Consider the following 20,375-nt stretch of genomic DNA (forward strand, 5'->3'; position numbering starts at 1 on the left):
TCCTGGTGAAATTCTACAAATCCTTCAGAGGCTGCTAAAATTGTTACCTCCTCTGAGGAACCTGTCCCACCCATGTCAGCGATTATTTCCCTCGATCGCGATAATTGTCCCCGTTGCACCCCTAAGATCCCGAGGACCTTGTCCGTTCCTCCCCAGTCCCAGCACGGGTCGGGGCACAGAGAGAGCTCGGATTTGTGGGGTGGACATTAAATGTCACACGGCGGGGGGGGGGGGGCGCCTGGGTGGCTCAGTCAGCTGGGCATCTGTCTTTGGCTTAGGTCATGATCCCAGGGTCCTGGGATGGAGCCCCGTATTGGGCTCCCCTCTCAGCAGGGAGTCTGCTTCTCCCTCTCCCTCTGCTCCTCCCCCCGACCTCAAATAAATAAATAAAATCTTTAAAAAAATAAAAAATAAATGTCACATGGGCTTCTTCCTTTCCGCTGTCTCTGGGGACTCCACTCCCCACCCCCTGGACGGCAGCCAGCACGGCTGCTCTCTCTCATTTTGGATGAAAATGGAGCAGGCTTTTCACTCGGGGTTTAATTTCTTGCGAAAACACTGGAGAGCTGAGATGGGTCTCTGGGGGACCGACCTCTGTCCCCAGCGGGCAGCACACCAGGACTCCAGTTGCCCCAGAAGGCAGGCTTCCTCGTGGCCCAGTTTGGCCCAGTCGGGCTCTACCCCTCCGCGCCCTCCCTCCTTGGCTGTCCTCAGAGCCTTGCCTGGGCCCTGGACCCCAGGCCTTCCTGCTCTCCTTCCCTTCTGGATCTTTCTCAACAGCGTCTGGGCAAGCTCAAGCCTCTCCATCTTGGAAAATGGTGAGGACGCTACCAGCGGTGCTCCTAGCCACCCAGCTTCCTCGTTTTTGTACCCTGCATCCCTCCTCCTTCACAGCCACGATCATTTAGAAGGAAGGAGGAAAAGGCGCCCTTGTGTGCACCACGCTCTTCTGCACCGCGCGCTCTGCCCCTCAGTCCGGCTTCCTCCACTGTCCCATCAACACTCTTCGGCCCCTTTCTTGGCAGCTTTTGACAGTTGGACCCATCTGTGCCTTCTCAAACCTTCCTGTTGCCTCGGCTTCCACGGCCCCACACTCTGGTTTTCCGCCCCCCTCTCCTCTCTTCGGTTCTCTGTCCTCTCCGAAACCACCGTGTTCCTCCACGTCCTCTTCTTCCTGCTTGGTCTGTCCTGTCGACGCTCTCCCCACGGTGACAGGAGCTCAGATCTACGGAGGCAGCCTTCTCCCCCAGGCTTCAGACCCTCACCTCCAGGCTCTGCTGGGCAATTGCACTTGAAGGTCTGTGGGGGCTGCCACGGACTCCACACCCTCAAATTCAGTTCGTCTTCCCCTCCCACTCCCCCCCACATGGCCTGCCAACCTACACCCTTTTGCCTGGAGTCCCCATTTTGGTGACTGGCACCACTAGCCACCGAGCTGCCCAAACCCCAACACCAACTCTCCACCCAATGCAACACCCCACAGCTGGTGGATCCCAGCTCTGCCCCCTCAAATCTGCACCCCCCACCATCCCACAGCATGTCCCTGAAGAGGCTCGTCCATGCCGTCAGGTCCCACCTGGACAACTGCTGCCGCCTCTTGCCTGCTTCCCGTGCCTTCTTTCTTGCCCCCCAGCCCTCCCCTGCAGCCAGAGTGGGCTTCCAAAGGGCTAGCTGATCATGTCCCTCTCACTCATCTACCTGCTCCTGCCAGCGGTGTCCCTAACCACCCTGCTTTCTCATTTTTGTGTTCATTGAAGACCTACTGTGCACCGGGCACTACGCATTGTGGGACATGTGCCTTAGTCCTGTGCAGTTCACATCCTAGGGGAAGAGACCAGTAGCCATACATTATACAGTCAAGTGGTGATAAGTTTACCCGCAAAGATAAAGCAGGGAAGAGGATGGAGAGGGATGGACTGGGGGAATCTTCAGTAGAGAGGTCAGGAGAAGCTTCTTTGAGGACGCGATATTTGTGAATGGAGTGGCCAAGTGAGCCAGTGGGGTCTGTAGAGGAAGCAGTGTTCCAGGCAGAGATAACGGCCAGTGCAAAGGCCCTGTGGCAGCTAGGTATTTAGTAGGCTTTTGCCCTCCATTCGCCACCTACATTGAGCTCTAGTCCCTTGTACACTCTGTTTAGAAACCTACTCCCTCACTCTCCTGGCTAGCTTTTAATTTGTTAGATTCAACTCCAGCATCATCTCCCCCAGAGAGGTCAGTGCAGATCCTCACCCTGGCTGGATTAGCGGCCCCTCCTCTGAGCTCCCACAGCCCCTATCATAGCATGTGACAAACTACATTGCAATTGTTTTTTATTGGCTGTTTGTTCTTTGTGGAGCAGGGACTGCATCTGATTCATATCTGTTCCCTGAGACCTGGACAGTAAAGAGGGTTTAGTAAATGTCTTAAATTTGTCTTGCTGTCTAACCAACCACTCCAAAGTCAGCGGCATAAAACAGCAACTGCTTTATTCTGCTCTCAGATCCTGTGATCAGGAGTTTGGACAGAGCACAGTGGGAATGGCTTATCTCTGTTCCATCACGTCCAGAAGATTCGAATGGCTGGGGCTGGAGCCACCTGGAGTCTCCTGCACACACATGTCTGGCTTCCAGGCTGGGCTCAGCTAGGATGGTGCCAGGAGCACCTCCCACTGACAGCCTCCCCACGTGGATCATGGATGGGGCTCCTCACAGCACAGCGGCTGGGTCCTGAAAACAAGACAGCGTTCTAAGAAAACCCGGCGGGGCACTCGGCCTTTCCTGAGCTGGTCTTAGAAATCACATAGCATCCCCCTCGACACACTCTGTTGATTGAAGCTGTCAGAAATCTGTCCAGGTCAAGGGGAGGGGACATAGGCCCCACCTTTCGCAAGGGAGGTACGTCATGGAATTTGGGAGCCATGTCTTAAAACCCTACAGTGAACACGTGTGGATGTTTGCACCCCATGTTACAGACTGCCAAGTGCTTTCATGTACACCTTGTCTCCGTGGTCCACACTGAGGTTCAGGGAGGAAGAAGCAAGAGGTGCAGAGAAGCGATGTGTCCAAGGTTGGCTCCCAGGAGGCACATGGCCTGAGCTGCTGATGCAGGGCAGGGGCACGTGCCCGCCCAGGGGGGGCTTGCCACAGAGCCTCCTGGCACAGAAGTCATCGTGGCTGGCACTGATTAGACGCCAGGCAGCCTTCTAAAGTTCCACAGGTATTAACTCGTTAACTCATTACAACCCAGTGAGATGGTGGTGTGATGACCTCTCTCTTTCTTTTTAATTTTATTTATTTATTTGACAGAGCGAGAGAGAGCACAAGCAGGGGGAGTGGGAGAAGGAGAAGCAGACTCCCCACTGAGCAGGGAGCCCGATGCAGGGCTCGATCCCAGAACCCTGGGATCATGACCTGAGCCAAAGGCAGACGCTTAACCAACTGAGCCACCCAGGCGCCTGTGATTACCTCTCTTACAAAAGAGGAAAGCGAGTCACCGAGAAGCTAGGTGTGGTAGATTAAGCCACGTTCACCATCCTTCATACCATACGTGTGAGCCCTTTGCCGCATGACTCCCCTGGAGCGGACAGAGTGCGTTTCCCCACCCTGTGGATTGGGGGCTGGTCATAGGACTTGCTTTGACCAGTGAAATATGGCAGAAGTGACAGTGCGTCAGTCCCAGGCTGAGGCTCAGAAGGCATCTCATACTCCCACCCCTCCTTTTGTGATCCGATGATCTGTCCTGAGAAGTGCATTCCCTGGGTGGCTGCGAGTTCTTCAGCCCGAGGGGGGGGGGTGTCCCCAAACGAATGCATGGAACAGACTGGAACCCAACCTGGAGCCCGGAGCCAGGGCCAGGGCCAGAGTGAGGTGTGTGTGGCAACTGCTTCTGGGGCAAAATTTAGACAGCTGTCAAAAAACTCAGGAATCAAGCCAAATAATATTTTCACGCAAAATTTTAAAAATAAAAAGTAATGCGAAAAATCTGCTGCTATAGATGAAATGCTTGTGTCCCCCAAAATTCATATGTTGAAGCCTAATTCCCAGGGGGATGGTATTTTGGGGGGGCCTTTGGGAGGTGATGAGGTCATGAGGGTAGAGCCTCCATGGGATTAATGCCCTTATAAAAAAAAGACCCCAGAGAGCTTCCTTATGCCTTCCACCATGTAAGAAGACTGCCATCCATGAACAAGGAAGCAGGCTTCACCAGATCCGGAAGCTGCCAGTGCCTTGATCTCGGGCTTCCCGGCCTCCAGAACTGTGAGAAATAAATTTCTGTCATTTATAAGGCAGTTTATCTAGTAGTATGAGTATGAGTAGTATGAGTTTATCTAGTAGTATGAGTATTGTTAATACTCAGTTTATGGTATTTTTGTTATAGCAGCCTAAATGGACTGAGACATTCACAATGAACAAAATATCCACATTTCCAGCAAGGACAGGATCCATATTGAAGCCCAGCCCAGCCCTGTGCCGTGTTCCTTTTCTTAGATGAGGCTGGAGTCCCTCCCTGGCTCCATTCTCCAGCCCCCTCCACCTGGCAGATGGTCCTGACCCTCTCCCCTTCATTTCTGCGGAGACCCTAAGGAGACTGATCTCAGATTCCAAAGCCAGGTGCCAAACCAAAGGCAAAAGTTTCAACATATCTGGCCAAGAACCAGCTACTTGACTCTCATACTTCTCACCTATGTCAAAGATATAAAAGAATCCGTCGTGAGAGGGTTTTTTTGGGAAACGGACATTTCCAAGAGCGCTATGGCATGCTGTGGGAGTGTCTGCCCCTCAGTTTAAGCCTAGAGTGCCTGACGCATGTCCTCGTAGCTGAGGGCTCTGTGGACCACTGTTTGTCCTCTGCCTGGTAAATCTAATGAGTGTTAGATCGTCTGAGTTAGAGACCAGAGACCCTTTCTGAACTCAGATCAGTTTATACTCCTAAAGTTGATTGGGGCCAAGGATGTGAGTTTCATACAGACCAGATGTGGGGAAACCACGAGAGAAAGCTGGCAGGGAAATGCCTGAGCCCCGTCCAAGAGAACACTGTGGATGGGCAAGAGGTCTCAGCACGGGAAACCGACAGGTATTAGAACATTCCTAGAGGCCGCGAAAGGACCTAGCAAGCAACCCACATAAAAATGCACAGAACTACATCACAATGCCTGCAGGTGAGCCACTGCCAAGGATGGTGGGATGGGGTCGGGAAAATCAATGAAATTATACCTGTGATTTTAATGTCATTGTTAAACATCTCCCATGCTCCGAGCGCGACATTGTCTTACCGTGACACCATAGTTCCGGGCAAGAAAGAACTTCCCTGCTCCTCTGACCTCCTCCCCCCACCCCCACCAGACCCACCTCCCAAGGATCAAGGGCGGAGGAGAGCGAAACTAGAATTAGCTAAAAGGGAAGCCAGAGAGCAAGGAAAGGAGAACCTGCCCATCCTTCTCTTCCTCAATTTCTACCCTTTTGTGTGAGCAGACCACAGCTGGGGGGAGGAGGGAAGGTCTTTCCTTTGCCCAAAGACTGAACTGTCCATCATCACATGGGCCAAGGATTTTTAACTGAGGCTGCATCTGCCACCTGAAGAGTCTTTGGTATCGATGAGAAAAACCACGGGACAGTCCAAGTTTTTATCAAGGGACAGGGGAAAATAAAGCCCACACCCACTTTAAGGAAGCAGCGGGAGGTCCAGGTGCTTTCTGAGTGAAGTCTGGTTGCACACGGTGGCCCGAGTTCTGGACCCGATGAGTGAGGGTGCAGGGTGGACCATTAGCTGGCCAGCCAGATGGCCTCTCCCGTTTCTCCAGGTGGAGGCGCCACTGGGCGTGGGGTCACCTGGCAAGGAACTGCATTTCCCAGCCCTTCCCACAGGTGTGCATGGCCAGTGGAAGTGAGTGGGAGGGCCTGAGAGCAGCATCCTCTGCAGTCTCTTCCCCTACTCCGCTGGCTGAACCTGAATGCGGTTCATGTGGTGACTATGGCTTTGACCTTGCAGATGGTGACATGGTCCTAGAGATGGGGTGGCCTGAAACCTGGATGCCCGAATGACCCATGGAGCAGAGCCACCCCCTGGCCTAGCACACTCATCTCAGACTTTCCCATGAAAGAGTTCTTCTGTTGCAGGGTCTGGACCTTTTGCAACGAGCTGTAGAGCATCTCACTCCCTATGAATGACATCCGCTCAAGGTTGCTGAACTATGTTCAGATGTCACACCTCAGCCTCCCAGTCTCTCCCTCCAGAGAGCAGCCCCTCAGCCAACTCAGTTATGAAAACTCTGGGGAGAAAACATGCTTTGCGATCAGACGTGGATTCTAGCTCAGCTCTGCCACTTAGAGCTGTGCAACCTCAGATGAGTGGCTTCACTTCTCTGGGCCTTGATTCCCTGGTATGTAAAGTAAAAAGGGAGTCATAATCCTCCCACACAGCTTTGCCCCGAGGATCCAACAAGAGGCTGCAGGTGACAGGCCCAGCACGGTGCTCAGTGCACAGCAGGTCTTCAACAAAGGCCACCCTCCCTCCCTACCCCTGTTCCCAGCAGCCTTTGCTGCTGAGCCCCAGCTGGCCTCCCGTCAGCCCCAGCAAACCGTGACCCAGACTGAAGTTTTTCTTTTGAGTAAGTGACAGGTTCAGGGAGGCAGAACGGAATAAGTACTTGGAGTTCGCAGCACAGAATTCTCTGAAATCAGATTCCCAGCGTTCCCTTCCTAGGGTCGGGAACTAAGCCGGCTGTCCCGCGCTTGTCTCTGAATGGTTTCACTGTGGGGAGTTTTCCGACCATCCCATTCTACCCTCCGTCCCAGGGCTAAGCAGAGATCTGTGGGGCAAGCGTCCCCTGCTGCAGCCAGCCCCGCGCTCCGTAACCCCGTCCCAGGGTGAGCCTGGGGGATGCAGGGAGCCGGGGCCGGGGCGGGAGAAAGCGTGTTCTGTTTAGCAACGAGTGGAATGTTGTGGATTATGTAATGGGAATAGTAATTCTTCCTTGCAGAGAACATAGGGTTGCAAGGGGCTATTCGTATGTTGTCTGGTCCAACTGCCCTGTCCCCACCTCCCCTGTAGAGATAAAGAAGCTGAAGTGTCTGGGAAAGGACATGACTTATTCATAGTCCCCAGTGGAGGCAGGGAGTGGCAGAGGTGGCCCGGGGCTTGACGCACAGGGGAAGGCTTGCCCTGGCGAGCCCAGCCGCGTCCCGCTAGCCCCTCTTCCAGCACCGCGCTGGCCCGTGAAACCAGGGGCGGTGTTGGCCTCCATGTCTCATGCTTACAAAGACCAGGACTGGGAAAGCGTCAAAGTGATTTGCCTCCTACACTTGCCCTCTCTGCCCAGTGTGGCCAAAGGATGGGAGGGGAGCTAGGCTCCCAGGTGGGCAGAGCGGGGAGCTCTCCTCCTGCTCCCCCCACACCCCAGGCCCACCTGGCCTTGCTTCCACCCTGGCCAGGCTCCCCTCACTTTGTGAATGTCCGGACAGAGATCTCGCCCTCTGAATTGGGAGCCCCATCACCTACATGCTCGGTGACAGTTGTTGATTGATCAAAAACACAGACCATTGATGCAAAATCCTTGCCTCACCCACATGAAGCTAAGATGGCCTCTGGTTTCGAATCCCCCATCTGCCATGACACCAGCTTTGTGCCATCTTGGACAAGGTGGAGGGACAGCAGGGTGAACATGAGGAGCAGGTTTCTCATGGAGCTGAAGAGGCGGCCGGGGCTCGAGACACGAAGTGTAAAGCACACAGCAGGTGCAAGGCTGGTCTCCTCCTCTTCCCTCCACCCTGGGGGCAGGTTTGGGGTGGCACAGATTCAAGCCCCTGTCCCTCTGCCTCCACCCCCATCCTGCTTCATTTCCAATGAAAGCTCGCTCTGCTCGCCCAGCGTTTATTAAATACTGTCCAGAAAGTTGTACATCAAATCAACCATACAGACCTGGGCTCTGTCCCAACCTTGAGGACAAAACGTCCAACTGAGGCTGCCCACTACTGACATTTGGGGGCAGATAACTCTTTACTGGGCGACATGACCTGAGCACGAGGGTACTCTATCCACTAGATGCTAGCAGTACTCCCCACCCAAGGCTTGGTGATTCAAAAATGTTTCCAGACAATGCCAAACGTTCCCTGGGGCAAAATCAATGGTCTACAGGAGCCCCACAGAACTCAGACATATGGTGGCCCCAAAGGGCTGATGACCCATGGGGTGGGGGGGGAATCTCTTTTGTCTGACCTCGCTACCCCTCCAGAGGGACACTGACAACTCAGCACACACCTCCCAGAAGGCCCAGAAGGGCAAGGGCCAAGAGAGGGGCACAACTTCCTATTTTGGGGTGCCCCCTCCCCCATCTATTTAAACTTGAAGACTGACTCGGTGCTTCCACCAGGGCAGGTGCAAGCTAGGGAGGCCAAGGCCAGCTTTGGTTGGAGAAAGAAGCAAACCCTCTTAGAAATACAGAAAATTCACATGGTCAAGGACACAGCTTAGAAACAAACCCACTTTAATTGGTAGTGCACACAGAGATCTGGGGTAGCGGGGGCATCACGGGTGGGACCAGGCCACACACCTGTCCTGGCCAGGGTACCCAGTCTGCTTAGAGGATGCAGGCTGGGGCCGGGTGAGGGCACAGAAGCAGGGCGCCAGGGTAGAGGTATGGAGTATGCAGGCCTGGAGCTGGGGCACGTACATAGCTTTGTGTTCACATGTGTGTACATGGACGTATCTGGGCATGACGTACACAGAATTTATAGGAGCCCTCGAAGACCGATCTAGAGAGAGGGTCAGGGAAAAGACACCTCCGGTTTCTGAAGGGCCCCCCACCCCCGGGGCTGAAGAAGCATCAAGAGAGGGGGTGGGGGTGCCGAATATCCAGACTTAGCCCCACTTCTGCCACCCACAGATTTGCTGTGTGGGCTGGAGTGAGCAAGAGTCATTCACCCTCTCTGGGCCTCAGAAAGATTCACTAGATGATCACTAAGGTTCCTTGTAGCCCTAAATCTCAATATTTTAAAGGAGATTAAGATACAAAATGTATTTGTTAAGAGCTGATGACAAGACCTTTGGTCTGCAGGCTCAAATCCCGCCACACCTGGGACGCAGCAGCCCAGCGCTAGGCACAAGCTAGGGACCCACGAGGAGCCTTCCCACCTACCTCTCTGGGCTCGGCGGGGGTTCCCTGCTGCTCCTGCACCCTTCCCCAAACAGCGCACAGGGCACAGGGCAGTGGGGCGGCAGGGGTGGGCACAGGCCATGCGGGTGAGGGAAACAGGCTGAGGCTGGGGAAGGGCCTGGCCTTGGGGGCATAAAGTGCACTGCTCACCCTCTTTGTTTCCTAGCACACAGTGGACCCAGCACCCAGTAGGTGCTCAATAAATGCTTGAGGAGCGAGCACAGTAGAAGACGGCGTGGTTCTAGGCAGAGCCTTGCCCTGAACCTGGTGGGGTGGGGATGGACTGGAACGTGCCACCTCCCCCCTGAGTCTCAGCCGCCTCCTCTGTGAAACGGGGGGGTGGGGGTGCAGGAGGAGAAGCAGCCCCAGCCTGCACCCCCCCCCCCCCGCCGCCGCCCCCGCCCAGTGCAAGTGTAAACTGTGAAGCTCACGACCGAGGGCAGTGTCTAGCCGGAGGCAGGCCCTGGAAACCTTGTCCCGGATCGGGATCCCGATCGGGGAGGGAGGTGTCCCCAGCAGAGGCAGCGGGTCTAACCTGGGCGGGGGGTCCGGCCAACGAGGCGGGGGTAGCTTTTACAGTACAAGGATTTCCGTTCCTGCAGCCACGCACAACGCGGTACGTGAGGACAGCAAAGCACACCCAGCAGACAGGGGAGGAATCTGCGGGAGACGGCGGAGGCCGGCCGACCCGGGATGGGCGGGGTCTGGGGACGTGGCCACGCCCCTCTCCCAACACAGGGTCGGCGGCCCTGGCTCCCGGGTGGGGACGCCTGGGGGCCACCCCAGGGGTGGGGGGCGTGGAAACGGCTGAGCCGAGATTGGAGGGTGAGCGTCCTCTCCCATCTGGCTCCGGGGCTCGTTATCACCCCGCGACTGTTCCAGGAGGTTCCGTCAAGGTAGGGAGTCTGGCCCCTCCGGCATCAACCCCAAGGATAGGGCGGCTCTGACTTGGGTGCCGGAACAAGTCCCGAGGTCTCCCAGCCTTGTTTCCGGCCCCGCACGGAGGAGCTGAAAGCACAGGGGGACCTCAGAAGAGCAGAATCAGAGGGAAGTCGCGAGAAGGCAAGGAGAACATACAGAGGTCAGAGGCTGGGGTCGCCCAGTCTGGCGCCAGAGGCCTTCGAACACGGCTGCTGTCGGGGTCTCGTTGAGGGGCGGGGGGGGGGGGGGGGGGGGACATGGGCAGCGGGCGCCTGGGGCCACCTCCTGTAAGGCACTGCCCTAGCCCCAGCCCAGCGTCCCTCCCACTCACTGGATGGTGCATTTGTCCCGCTCGCGGGCCTGGCCCTCCCGAAGGACCTTGGCCTTGATGTACTTGAGGTCACTGTTGACGCTGGGGCGGCGGGCAAAGGGCGAGACCATGCCGTAGGCGTCCATGTCCTTGACGCGGCGCATGCAGAAGGGCCTGGGGTGGAAGGCGTCCCCGTACTGCACGGAGATCTTGCGGTGCAGGGCGGGGCTCATCTCGTGCGGCAGCTTGGCCATGCTGAAGAGCACGTAGAACATCTCGTCCACGTTGGTGTTTTTCTTGGCCGACACCTCGAAGTAGGCGCAGTTCTCGTCCCCGGACACCAGCAGCTCGGCCTCGGTGGTGGGTACCTGGCGGCACAGCTCGCCATGGTCGTTCTTGTTGCCGCAGATGACCATGGGCAGCTCCGCCGCCTCCTTGGTCTTGTTCTTCAGGCAGGACTTGACCTCCAAGATCTGCTTCTGGAGGCGCTTGACCTCGTCGAAGGACTCCCGGTTATCCAGGCTGAACACCAGGATGAAGACGTCACCTGCGGGGAGAGGGACCCAGGTGGTGAGGCCACCCTCCTGGTCACTGACTCAACCCTCCCGGCCTAAGGGGGAGTGGCTGTTCTCCCCATTTTCCAGAGCAGGAGGCTGAGGCCCAGAGGGTCAAAGCCCTTGTTCACAGTCACACAGCGAATGTGTGGCTCAGCCTGGCTCAGACACAGTTCATCCCCCCGACACTTCGCTGCAGAGCTGGAGATGGAGCGAGTTGCTTGTGAATTTGTGCAGACTGTGTTAAAATAATAATAATAAATACAATTTTCATGGCAGCAGGGGTCTTGCCCGACTTGTTCAGAGCGCATCCCGGGGCCTGGAATGGTGCCCGACACATCGTAGGAGCTCAGAGTCCCGGCACCTGGCAGGCCTCGGGTCACATCTGGCCCCTGCCACTTACTAATCACACAGCCTGCGGAGGGTCAGGCAGCCTCTCGAAACCTGACTTTTCTCCATCTGTCCCACATGGATGCAATACACCTTCTTGTGAGGGTTTCACCGGATAATGAACGGAGAGTGGCCTGGGCTCAGAGGTCTTAGGTATCGAGATGACAAGGGGAACAAGCCCCTGCGAGAGCCAGTGTGGGTCACGTGCTTCACGCGCACTTTCCTCCCCGACTCCTCCCAAAACCTCTGCGGTGGGGATTTCAGTACCTTCCTGGGATAGGTGAGCAAACAGAGGCTCAGAAAGGGCGAGCAACCTGCCCAAAATCACAGTGTGAACATGGCTAGGCCGAGACGTGGACCTGCTGCTGTCCTTACCCAGCCACTGCCTGGCACACGCAGGTGCTGTCTGCTTCTTGAATAAATCATGGATGAATAAGTGAGTGCTAGCCTCCAGGACCCATGCGGTCCCTGCTTCAACTCACTGCATTACTCAAGACGAGTCTTTGGGTCTGAAATGGGCCATGCAGGGGTGGCGGGGACGGGGTGGGGGGGTGGCAAGGAGAGAGAGACCGGGCAATGCCCACATCCCAATCTCTGGATGTTACTACTGGGATTATGGCTCACACTCAAACTTTGGCTTCAGTTCGTAAGAACCTGTGGGGAGATGTCAAAACTCCCTGTTTCCCAGACAAGGAAACTGAGGCTGAGAGGCCCATGCCACATTCAGAACCATGCTCTGGCCAATGGTATACCCTTCACCGTGCACTCCAGGACAGTGAGAGACGGTGTCACCCACGACCTTGTCCCCCAGTGCCCAGCACACAGCGGGTGTCCATAAAGCTGGGTGAATGGGCGGGGTGGGATGGGAAGAATGGGGATGGGGGCTGCTGAGAGAGGCACTTGCAAGGCGGCCCCAGCCTGGCAACCGTGTCTCCCTGGGCTGCCAACCCCGTCCCATTAGGCTAATCCTGGGCCCCTGAGGACTCGGCGGTCTTGACATATTCAAATGCAAGACCGTGATGCCAAGCTTCAGAGACAGCGTGGCTGGCAGCTGGAAAGAGAGCTGGTGGCAGAGTTAATGGCTTTCAGAATTTCCTGCGCACCAGCACCAGGTCGGAAATGAGGCACGGGCTTGTGAGTGAAAAAAGCAAGCAGCAGACAGATGTGCTCCGAATCGTAAGTGCATGTTGAAAAGAGACGGGCAAAAACCCTCCCTGTTACGAAGATGATACAAATATAAAGGTCAGTGTGTTCGTGGGGGTCCAAAAGGTGTCCCCACCAGACTGATGGGGCAGCCACCTCCAGGGAGGGGACAGGAGGCTGGCGTTGGGGACACAGGCCAAAGGGGCTTCTTTAGGCTTCTCTGTGTTTACAGGAGGGTGTGTTTGCATATCATTGGTGTAATTAAAAAATGCATTTTGGAAATATGCACGTGGTCCTCCTCCACATCGCTCTCCCTCCCTCTGATGTTAGCCTTATTTATATCGGTGGGCACCCAGTCCGCTCCCCAAGGCAAGGAGAGTGGACATCCCTGCACCCCCACCAGGTGCTGGAAGTTTCCCCACAGCCACACCGGGGGGAACCAAGCTGATGTCCATTGTACGGCTGGGGAGACTGAGACTCAGACCTCTGGTCACACATCGGAGCCACCAAGTGGCTCCAGGTCAACCCAGGGCTCCTTCGATCCACACACTGCCTCTCCAAAATATGGGGTGGGGGGGTCCAAGTGTGATGTGGGTCAGATGGTCAGCAAGGACAGCCTGCTGGAAGAAGCCATCTGCCCAGGTTGCTCAGGGAGGGGGCTCGGCCAGGGTACAGGGGCAGGAGCGTGCATGGTGTGCGTTTCTTGGTGCAAGAACATCTCCATTTGGGGGGTTATTTTAGTGATGGATAGAGAGGCACTTGCTCATTCCTTCCCTTCATCACTGCCCAGCAGTGGGAGAAACATGGCTTAGGAAAGGACTCTGCCTAGCCCCGAGCAGGCACTCTATAAATACTGGCTTAATTTAAGACAAGTGTTTACTGAGCACTTACTCTCTGTTCACCAAGCACTTCTGCTGTATTAACTCATTTCCGTCTCACAGTGACCTTTGGGGTGGGCGCTGACGTGATGCTCTCACACAGAGAAAGCCAAGCCACAGACAGATAAAGTCACTTGCCCAGAGGAACAAAACCAGGAAGCCGCTGCCCCAGGCAGACCGGTTTCTGGCCCGCCCTCCTACAACCGCCACGCACAACTGCCTGAGTAATGCCCAGTCCTGCATCTCCACGCGCCCCCTTAATCCCTGACAATCTCCCTTCCCTCCCCACCATTCCCAGCAGGGCCAAGAGACTACGGGACAGTTTAGTGGTAGAGAATAAGAGCCAGACGGCCAGGGACCATCTTTGTTACCACCTGGACTAACTTAACCTCTCTGGGCCTCCGTTTCCCCACTTGTAAAGTGGAAGCAAAGACCCATCTCCTAGGTTAATTGTGAGGATGAAATAAATCCATGCCAAGCTCTAAGAATGGGCTTGATAAGCATTAGCTATGGCCACCACTGTTACTCTGATTACTACTGAGCTCCCGGCCTGGGCAGGGCTCCTGCCTACCCTTCGACTGACCGCTGCCCGGGTCCTGCCCTGACTGAGACAGCAAAGGCCTGGGGTGTCAAGAGATCTGAGGCCAGCAGACTGACCCTGGGCTACCTCCAGCAGGAGAGTTCCCAGAGAGGACTACCCCCCACACACACACCCCCGTACCCCCCTGCATCAGCTCCCGATCTTCTGGAAGGCAGCCCTGCAGGACTTGATCCTCGATCCACAGCCAGCCAGAGTGGAATTTGGGCCCCAGCTCGATCATCTGCTCAGGCAAGCAGCCGCCCTCTCTGCCCCTCCAGGCGCACCCTCCCCCCTCCCCGGGAGTCTTGTTGTGAGCGGACATGCCTACCCCGGGCACCTACCTGTGAGGATGGAGAGCCTGCGCATGGCAGGGAAGGGGTGGTTGCCGGACGTGTCCAGGATGTCCAGCTGGTACATGTCGCCTCGGATGTTGTAGACCTTCCGGTGGAAGTCCTCGATGGTGGGCGTGTACTGGTCCTCGAAGCGGCCGTTGAGGAAGCGGGAGACGATAGAGCTCTTGCCCACCCTCGAGGCGCCCAGCACCACCATGCGATACGAGTTCTTGGCGGGCACGCTGAGCGTGCAGTTCCCGCTGGACAAGGTCTTCATCATGGCTCGGGACGGCGGCACGGAGCGGGGAGCCGACGTCAGGAGGCCCTGTACCCGGCCCTGCAGCCTCTTGCTGGCAGCCTTGGCCTCCTCTGCGTGGCTCCGGTCTAGGTGTCCGTTTTCTGTCTGTAAGATGGGGACGTTAGACTGGGGTGTCTCTAGGGGCCTTGCAGCCCTGCCAGCTCCATCATTCATGCCCTCTCCGGCCTCCTTCCTCCGCATCCACCCACCACACAGGCGCTCATCGCCCTCGTGTCTGCCCACCCCTTGTTTATCCCGGCCCAGGACTGCTGGGGCCGGAATTTTTGCTTTACCCCGGCTCCCTATTGCTCCCGGGCTAGCAGGTAGCTTTGCAGAAGCCCCTTTGACCTGACAGTCACTTCTCTCGTCTATAAAAGGGACTCTACTCCCAGGGCTGTTGCACATGCTGAGGTCACAAAACGTTAACTCTTGCTAGAACCTGATCTCTCCCTGGCCCCTCGGTCCTGTCCCACTCTGGCCTCCCAGGAGCTGTGACTCCAGGGCACGACGTGGGGAAGGCGCTAGAGAGCGTTTCTTAGGCCTGGGCCTAAGGCTGTTCCCAGAAACAGGGAAAAGGCCACGTCCAGACCACATCCTCCCTAGCCAGGGCCGGGTGATTTCAGCACCAGGCCCTGGGAATTTGCTCACTTGGGAGGTCCAGAGACCTGGCCTAGGGGATGTGGGTCAGAGAAATGACCCAGGAACAACTCGAGTCCCTCAGAGCTCCAAGTGTTTATGGTCCTGGGGTATACCCAGAACTTTCTATGGGGGCTTCCCAGCCTTGTGGAAGAGACTGAAATGGGTCCCAGCTCAAATGGGTCAAAGCCCAAATGGAGATAACCCCCCAGGGCTCCAACAGCCCCACCCCAAAGGCCAGTCACAGCCCCGCCACCCTCCTTTCCTCTGTCAGCACCCACCAGAATCCACTTAGAATCCCTGAGCCCATCCCTCTGTTAGAGCTCTGTTGAGCTCTGCCTCCACTTCTTAGCTCGTGCTCGTCCCTCTGCCAGAACACCCTCTTCTCTTTATGTTTCAGGGCCTGCCTCAAATACCACCTCCTCTCTGAAGGCTTCTCTGGCTCCCAAGCCCACCCCAGCAGGAATCCCTCCCCTCTCTAGAGAAGAGGAACTAGAAATGGATACAGGCCCGCTGGAATATCGGTCCCCTCTGTCCTCAGCCTGCGGCCACGCACGGTTGCGCAGACTGGGCACTGCACAAGGCACCCAGCTGGGTGGGAAAGTGGGGGGCTGTCTTTGTGGAGTTGATCTGCCCAGAGAAGGCACCTCTTTTCAATGTGCACTGGGAGCTGTACAGACCAGCTCCCACTGGTCCGCACCCCTGGCTGCTCCAGCTCAGGAGCCGGAATGCCTCATCCACTTATCCCAAGGCTCTCTCCAACAGCACATTGTTCTCTGCCCGTATACTAAGAGACTGGAGGTGGAGAGACCTGTTTGTGAGTCTCCTGGCATACGTCCTGTTTGGGGCATCCAGGCATCTGCCTCTGCTCGCCCTGCCCAACCAAGAGCCACTATGCAGTAAACTGGCTCTCAAAAAATACCTTTTAAAAACGCTTTTATTGGTAGCATTTATCCACCTCCGTGGCACACACATTCCCACCATGGCCAATTCCCAGCTACCAAGAGGATCTCGATGAATGAATTGCAAAGAGATGCATACAATAAGCCCGCTCTGCACACCGCTGACCCTAAGCCTGGAGCCCTGACAATCACCATTAACCAAGCCCCCCCGCCGTGTGCCGAGCACTGTGCTAAGTACAGAACAAAAACGGGAGCTGACATTGACCTTGCAGTCAATGTATGCCAGGGTGTTCTAAGCGCTCTGATTAACGTGTACTCATTTGCTCCACCCCTCAGTAACCCCAGAAGGAAGGTGGTGTTCCCCCAGGTTACAGGAGAGGATCCTGAGGCCCAGAGACATTTAGGAACTGCTCATGGCCACACAGCCAGTAACCAGCAAAGGAGAGATCTGACCCCAGGCCGTCTGCCCCACGCAATGGAGCCTCCTCACCACCTCCCTCCAAGGAAGATATTATCTGCCCATTCCACAAATAAGGACTCTGATACTTAAAAGTCTCCTTGCCTGGCCCATGTAGTTAATAAGGGAACCAGGACACTGACTCCAAGACGAAGACCACCACATCCCCCTCTAGTGCATGCCTGCGGCCATCTCTCAATTTATTCCACAGGATTTCAGCGCCATGTACACAGCAAGTGCTCAATAAATGATCCAGGAATGAATGAAGCAAAAGGGTCTGCCTTTGGAGCTCACCTGCAGCTTCCCTCTGAGGCCTTGCCCCTCCTCTCCTGCCCTGCCTGGCTGGCCCAGGTGCTGTGCTGAGGGTCTCTGTGCCCTGGACACACCCGTGGGTGCGCAGTGAGGAGAGGGGGCCGAAGGCTTCTCGGCAAGCCAGCCTGGGCCCTCAGTGGAGACGGGAGGGAAAGAGGCCCCACACCACGACAGCCCCCTCCCCGGTCCCTCTGCGGGGAGCTGGGTTCTGCTGTGATCACCTCTGTCTAGACAGAGAGGGAAGGAGGCCAGCAGCCCCCAGGGACAATGCTAGTCCCCATCACCGCCTGCCCAGCTTCTAGCCTGGAGCTCCTGGTACAGACGTGCTAGGATCAGTAGCTGAAGAGGCCTGAGCAAGTCGGAAAGGAGAGGCCGAGAGTCAGAGAGGAGACGGGGCCTCAGAAAGAGGCAAGGGGGAGGGGGGGAAGCGGCTTTCTTCTCTGACAGAAGACTGTGAGTCTTCACGTGGCCCCAGCCACGTGGGGCTGTGTGTGGCACCCAGACACCTGGACGCCGGCTGACGGCGCTTCCGTGAGCCCCACCTCCTGTCCCCATATCTTCCTTCCCTCTCCTCCCCCAGAGGCGGCACAGGGGGATGCTGTGGGCATGGCTTCTCTCCTCTGCTGCTGGCTCTCTGCTCTCCATCCTCAGCCGGGCCGACCTCACACAGCGAGGAGCAGAGGGCCAGCAGAGGGCCAGGGGCCCTTCGAGAATGTAGAGCTCAACGCTGGAGGCTCAGTAGGTGGTTAATGGGGACCCCTCACAGCATGAGAACCCAAAGGTGAGTTCTGTGACTCTCAGCTGACCCCACCCCAGGACCATTCCCAGGGCCCCCGGGGAGGCAGAAAGTCCCAGAGCAGAGATGGAGCAGGGCCATCCTGGGGGAAGAGTAGCCGAAGCCAGACGGGCTTCCGTCACACCGGGTGCTTCGCGTACCTTGTTCCAATGACCTCCCGACAGTCCCATGAAGAGCAGCCCACCATCAATCCGCTGGACTGACGAGAACACTGGGGGTCCGCGCAGCTGAGTCACTTGCCCCAGCTCACGCAGATCACCGGCCAGGCCAGGATGAGAATTAGGCTGCTGGGCTCGAAAGCCTGGGCTCTTACCTCCATAAAAACCCACCCCCTGGCCAAAACCAGCCTTTTTCAAAACAGTGCCTGACTCAGTGAAGCCTCAGCTGGTGTCAGGCAGAAGAATGAACCCTGAGGCCTATTAGATTCTCGTTCCCTCTCTCTCCCCGCAGGTGGCTGGGGGCAGGCACCCTGCCCAGGACTCACCCCCAACCTTGCCCAGCCGGCTCTCAGCAACTGCATCTGTAGGTTCACCCCTTTCTTCACCCTCAAGCCCCTCGCCCAGGGCCTGCCTGGAAGATGGAGGGGATCAGAGGGACAAGGACATCAGGACAAGAGTCTGGACATGTCCTTCTCCCTGTGAGTCCCCAGAGCTGGGTGCACTGCACCAGTCTCCCCCCCCCCCCCCCCGCCACTCCCTCCCACACACCTCAAGCCCCCTCCATTAGCACACATGCCAGTTCTCTGGACATACACCTTATTCACTGGCTTCCATCCCTACGCCGAGGGGTGTCCTGGGGGCTTTGCAAAGTCAGCCTCACCACCCTTGGCAGCTCGGGATGGTAGAAAGCAGGCGGCCATTGGCTTCCAGCACACCAGCCCTGCCTCTCACCAGTTCAGCACACTGGGGCAAATGGTTTGGCTTAGTGGGGCTGGTCATCTATCAAATTGCTGTTGTAGAAGCAACCCCATAGGGTGGCCCGGATTGTTCAGCAAGAAGTCAAGAGGCTAATACAGCTCTTGACACGCAGCAAGCGGGTTCCTTTGAGGCACCCCCTCTTGGCATTCAAGGGGTCGCCTAGAACAGCCAGGTGGGGTGGGACTGGAGTGCAGGCAGAGGTCTTGGGGGGCCCCATCTTGTCACTAGGACGCCAGGGTAAGCCTGAATCATGGGCTCCTGAGCCGGCTGCCCCCATCCCAGCCTGGCCTCCTACCTGCTGTGAATTCTGAACATCCTCTGTCATCCTCCCAGGGCAGGGGGCAAAGGGAGGAAAGGTCAGAGAGAGCTCCTCAGGGGTATCTGAAGGCCCTCCGGGCCAGCTGAATACAGGAAACATTTCCGGGGCAAAGAATCACCCAGGAAACTCACTCCCTGCACCAACCCCCCTCAGAAAGCTCAACGAACACTGGACAGGAAGGTGCTCCTTAATCTTCCCTCCTCCCTGAGCCCGTGTCCTCATATTTAAATGTCTATTGCTCTGGGTCCCTGAAATGGAAAGCTCCTAGCAACACATCTAGCACATAGTAGAAGCTCAGAACGTCTTTCCCACCTGGGATAGGTAAAGGGCCTAGCACTCAGCCTGACACATAGTAGGTGCTCAACTAGGATCATTTTCTTTAGATATGTAAAGTTGCCTATGATCCGCGCACATAGTAGATGCTCAATCAGCTTAACTTTCCCTGGTCATGTAAAGCCTTCCTTCCACAAGTCTCAAACCGTTCTATCTGGCTTCGCCCACTTCGGCCAGCTCCCCAGTTCTGTTGGGGTGTCTCTCTCCTACCTGAGAATTGCGGGCTGGGGCTCTGGCACAGCTTGGAGGGCTGCCTGGAAGCGCCTCGAGGTGCGGGGAACCGCTGGCCTCTCCAGCCGTCGCTGCTGCCGCCGCCGAGGCTTCCAGAGTCTGCAGCGGCTCCGGGGTCACTGCGCCGGGCTCCTCCTCTGCGCGGCTCCGGGCTCCGGGCTGGGCGCGGCCTGGCGAGGGGACATGGGGAGCCGGTGCCCCATGGGTGGGTTCCAAGGGCTCAGAGGGGCCTGGGCACCGGGCGGGCTCCGGCTCGCCGCCGCCGGCCCTGCCCTGCCCCGACCCGGGGGACTCCTGCTGAGCCAGGTGCCCGGAGGCGCGGGGACGTCCGATCCCGGGGTCCCCGCCTAGGTCTCCGGGGGCTGGGGGAGGGCTGTAGGGGCGAGTCCGGGGCTTTAAGAGGGTCCTTAGAGACTCCTGGAGGGTCCTTTGGAGCTGCCTGTGGGTGCGTGCGTGTGTGCGCGTCCGGAGTGGGCGAACCTGTGCTGGCCGCCTATGCCACCTTCTCCGCCCGCGCCAAAGGGGGTCGCTCGGGGTGGGGGTGCTGCCCCGCTCGCCGTGGCCTCCTCCTCTGCCTGCAGCTCTGCAGCTCTCCCCGCGCCGGAGGGACGGCTCCTTTCTCCCTGCGAGGCGACGCCAGCAGCTGGAGGAGGAGCAGGGCGCTCAGCTTCGCGCGCGTGTGGGAGGGGGCCTTGAACGCCGCCCCAAGGTTTCGCACGTAGCTCCGAGTTAGCCTGAAACCCGCTCCTCCTCCCACTTCACCTCCTCTGGCCCTCGGAGGAGGCGAACTTTCTGCGAGCCCAAGCTCCTCCCTCCCTTCCTCTCCTGGAGGCGAACGCCCCTCTCTCCCGCAGGGCGAGGTCAATGGTCCCTCCCGAAAGCGGTCGCAGCCGGGGCTCCCAGTGGCGAGCCCAGCGGCAGAAGCCCAGCTCAGGC

General features: G+C 57.3%; 1 protein-coding gene across 2 annotated transcripts; it reads right to left on the bottom strand.

Annotated features, from left to right (window-relative positions):
• Nucleotides 1-10,344: 10,344 nt before the first annotated feature.
• RASD2 (RASD family member 2) lies at nucleotides 10,345-20,096 on the bottom strand. Of its 2 annotated transcripts, XM_034987265.1 has the most exons (3): nucleotides 19,419-20,096; nucleotides 14,248-14,641; nucleotides 10,345-10,908 (listed from the first exon to the last, which is right to left on the bottom strand). In XM_034987265.1, exons 2-3 carry the CDS (start codon nucleotides 14,516-14,518, stop codon nucleotides 10,379-10,381), a joined length of 801 nt encoding a protein of 266 aa, XP_034843156.1. In that variant the 5' UTR covers nucleotides 14,519-14,641; nucleotides 19,419-20,096; the 3' UTR covers nucleotides 10,345-10,378. The 2 variants fall into 2 exon arrangements, with proteins under 2 accessions (XP_034843156.1, XP_034843155.1); XM_034987264.1 differs by lacking the exon at nucleotides 19,419-20,096 and having other exon boundaries at nucleotides 14,248-15,065.
• Nucleotides 20,097-20,375: the final 279 nt, after the last annotated feature.

The sequence above is a fragment of the Mirounga leonina genome, unplaced genomic scaffold, assembly GCF_011800145.1.
Source record: "Mirounga leonina isolate KUSES-001 unplaced genomic scaffold, KU_Mleo_1.0 Mir_418, whole genome shotgun sequence".
Lineage (NCBI taxonomy): Eukaryota > Metazoa > Chordata > Mammalia > Carnivora > Phocidae > Mirounga > Mirounga leonina.

What these genes read in the sequence shown, in the direction of transcription:
- RASD2 (XM_034987264.1), bottom strand. Translation starts at nt 14,941, where the DNA reads ATGTGCAACAGCCCTGGGAGTAGAGTCCCTTTTATAGACGAGAGAAGT. An exon ending in CAGGCTCTCCATCCTCACAG is followed by an intron (nt 10,909 to 14,247) that starts GTAGGTGCCCGG and finishes CTCTCCCCGCAG; the next exon opens with GTGACGTCTTCATCCTGGTG.